This window comes from Athene cunicularia, unplaced genomic scaffold (genome assembly GCF_003259725.1).
Source record: "Athene cunicularia isolate RWA unplaced genomic scaffold, athCun1 SCF_281, whole genome shotgun sequence".
NCBI lineage: Eukaryota > Metazoa > Chordata > Aves > Strigiformes > Strigidae > Athene > Athene cunicularia.
In genome coordinates, this window is record NW_020799357.1 from 2,413 (window position 1) to 5,106 (window position 2,694).

General features: G+C 63.7%; 1 protein-coding gene across 2 annotated transcripts in view; it reads left to right on the forward strand.

Annotated features, from left to right (window-relative positions):
• The window catches only part of LOC113490761 (translation initiation factor IF-2-like), a 4,282-nt gene extending 1,594 nt beyond the window's left edge, over positions 1 to 2,688 (forward strand). The window contains exons 2-3 of one of the 2 annotated variants that reach the window (XM_026867330.1): positions 1 to 437; positions 2,278 to 2,688. In XM_026867330.1, coding sequence (XP_026723131.1) covers positions 1 to 437; positions 2,278 to 2,433 — 593 coding nt within the window. In that variant the 3' untranslated portion in view covers positions 2,434 to 2,688. The remainder of the gene's footprint in view (positions 438 to 2,277) is intronic. The other variant, XM_026867331.1, reaches the window with a different exon arrangement.
• Positions 2,689 to 2,694: the final 6 nt, after the last annotated feature.

Genomic DNA, 2,694 nt, shown 5'->3' on the forward strand with positions numbered 1-2,694 from the left:
GCGGGGGGGCTCCGGCTGCCGGGGGGGAAGGCGGCGCGGAGGATGCCGGCGCGGGGGGGAAGGCAGCGGAGGGGGTCTGCAAAGGGCAGTTGTCCCCTCGCCACTCCATGACTCCGCGCAGCAAGGAGATTTATGAAGGCACGTACCAAAGACTGGATAGCCTGGAAGAAACTATCCGTGAGCTGGAACTAACCATCAGTGAGATCAGCAGCCATCCCTCGGCTGAATTTGTATTCCCTAGAGAGCTGCTAGGACAAGCGGGACCCAAGGGTACCAGCGAGGAGAGCAAGGAAGGTCTGGGGGATCTCAAACACGGTAGCTGTGACGATGGGACTGTCCTGGACCTCAGTCGAGCCAAAGATGATGAGAGTCCATCTCCAAGCAAGCCCAAGCCGCCTCTGCTACCCAAGCCGCAGCTCCCCCTCGACACTCCGCAGGTTTATTTTCTGTTCTCCCTCTTGCTGTGCTCGGCCCCGGACTCACTCTGATGTCTCTCTTCCTCCACCTCTACCTGCTCCCTCTCTGTGACTCTACCTCCAGGCAGAGCCAAGGTGGAAAACAAATCTCCTTTCCTCCCTGTCACTTGAACGGGGTTTGGGAAGTGCAGGCAAGCAGGAGCGAGACTGCAGGCAGCCGAGCCGGCAGCGTGAAGGCAGACAGTGCCAGGCCGTGCTGCCGTCTGTCCCTCACTGGTGCCCGTCCCTGGCTGGGCACCGAATTGGACCCCAGCTCTCTGGTATCTTCTGCCCTGGGAGGTTTTAGGGCTGAGCACGCTGCTGGTGATGAGGAGGGGGCTGGTGCTGAGCACCCCACGGAGCCGGCGAGGGCTGGGTGCGCTGGCTGACGGAGCAGCGTCCCTTCTTTTGCATAAGCGCTTTTCTAACGAACTGCAGTTCCAGCGTGGCAGCTGTTTCTCCTAATTAAATCACAGCGCGGGCTCCCCGAAGCCATCCAATTTGGTTTCTGCTGGAATCCACAGCAGCCGCTCAGCTGGCTGAATATCTGGGAAAAGCAGGGGGGAAAACGCCCTCAGCCGCTCCGCCATCAGCCTGCTCCTTTATTAACAGTCAGCGCTGGGGAATAAATCTCCTTTTTCATTTGCAGCAATTATCCCTGGCCCGGTTCTCAGCGGCGCTGCGGCCCCGTTGCGGTGCTCTCGCTGGGTGAATGGGCTGTCAAGTGGGTGTAGCTGCCGTTTCTCCTGTTGTCAGCTCCCGCGGCACGGCTGGAGCCTGGCAAACGAGCAGTGGAGCTGCGGGATGGATTTATGGCCGTGGCTGGCACGTGCCGGGGCGCTCACAAAGCAAAGCTCGGCGCCGGGTTCAGCGGGAGAGGCTGCGTGGCTGGGCCAGGCTTAGCAGAGCGGGAGAGGGCAGGTTTTGTGTCACCTTTCGGGGATGCTGCGAGTCGGGTGCAAGGGGAGATGCGTGTGCCGGGGATACTGGGGCACTGGGGCAGGTGCGGTGCAGGCAGGAGCTGGATTTCCTTGTGCTGTGGGGTACAGGAGTCCCCGCCGGCCCCATCCACGGGGCCACTGAGGCTCAGGGAGCAGGACAGGCAGGACAGAGAGCTCTGCCTGCGCTAACTGCTTAACGCGGCCCCGCTGCCGTAACCCACCGGCCCTCTCCTGCCGGAGGCAGCGCTGGGGCAGCGTAGTGCTGCCGGGTTTGCTGCCTGCAGCAGCTGGCCCAGGCCCGGGGTGGGCAGGAGGCAGCAGTGAATGGCAGGAGGAGGATCTGGGGTGCAGTGGGGGGGACGCACAGCGAGCCTGCGGCAGGTGGCATCATCCGGGCACCGCCGGAGGGACCTGCAGTGCCAGGGCACGTGCGTCCGGGTGCCGCTTCCCTCGCTGCTGCTCTTGCAAGTCTCCGTATCTCCAACCTGTGCGCAGCTAGTTAATAAAACCCGCTGTATTCCCGCTGCCGCCGTTTCCACCTGGAATCTGCTTCTGCCTGCCGGCGCCTCTTTTCTTTTCTCTTGGCCGTGCGCCCCTGTCCCGGCGGGGATGCTCTCCTCCTGCCCTCGGTCTCCCGGTGTTTGCCGTGTCTGCCCTTAACTCTCTCTTTGCGCTGTCGGTAAGTCCTGGCCGGTTTCGGAGCTCGCCGAGGCGCTGCCCGACGCGGGCTCCTTTGGCCCGTTTGTCACCGTGGGCTGTCCGGGCTCGGCACGGCTCCAGGCACCCGACGCCCAGCACTGGCAGTGCCCAGCGGCCACCGGTGCCGGTGTGGGCTTTCACTTGCCGGATTTAACCCCCTTTCCCCAAATTCTCTGTCCCGGCAGAGCGGTGGCGTGTCCATCCCGGCCATGAAGGTGGTGAACCCGGCGTCCCGGCTGAAGCAGAGCCCACAGGGCAGCCCCGACAAGAGCAAGCACATAAAGCAGCGGATGGAGTACATGCGGATCCAGGGCCAGCAGCAGGTAGTCCATCTCTAGCACTGGCCCAGCCGGCTCTCCTGGTAGCCGGGCGAGCCGCAGGCTGCCCACAGCTCCAGCATCCCCCTCGCTGCCTTGTACGGGGAGAGGGTGCTTGTGGTGGGCAGGGGAGACCCTGCGGGTGTTGCTTTCGGGGACCAGGGTGTCCCCTTCCGCCTTGGCTGAGCCCCGTGGGGGTGCAGGGACCAAGGGGCTCTCACCCCAGTCTGAGCCCGGCGTGGGCTGTTGGGGACGGGGACACAACTTTGCGCTGAGAGTGGC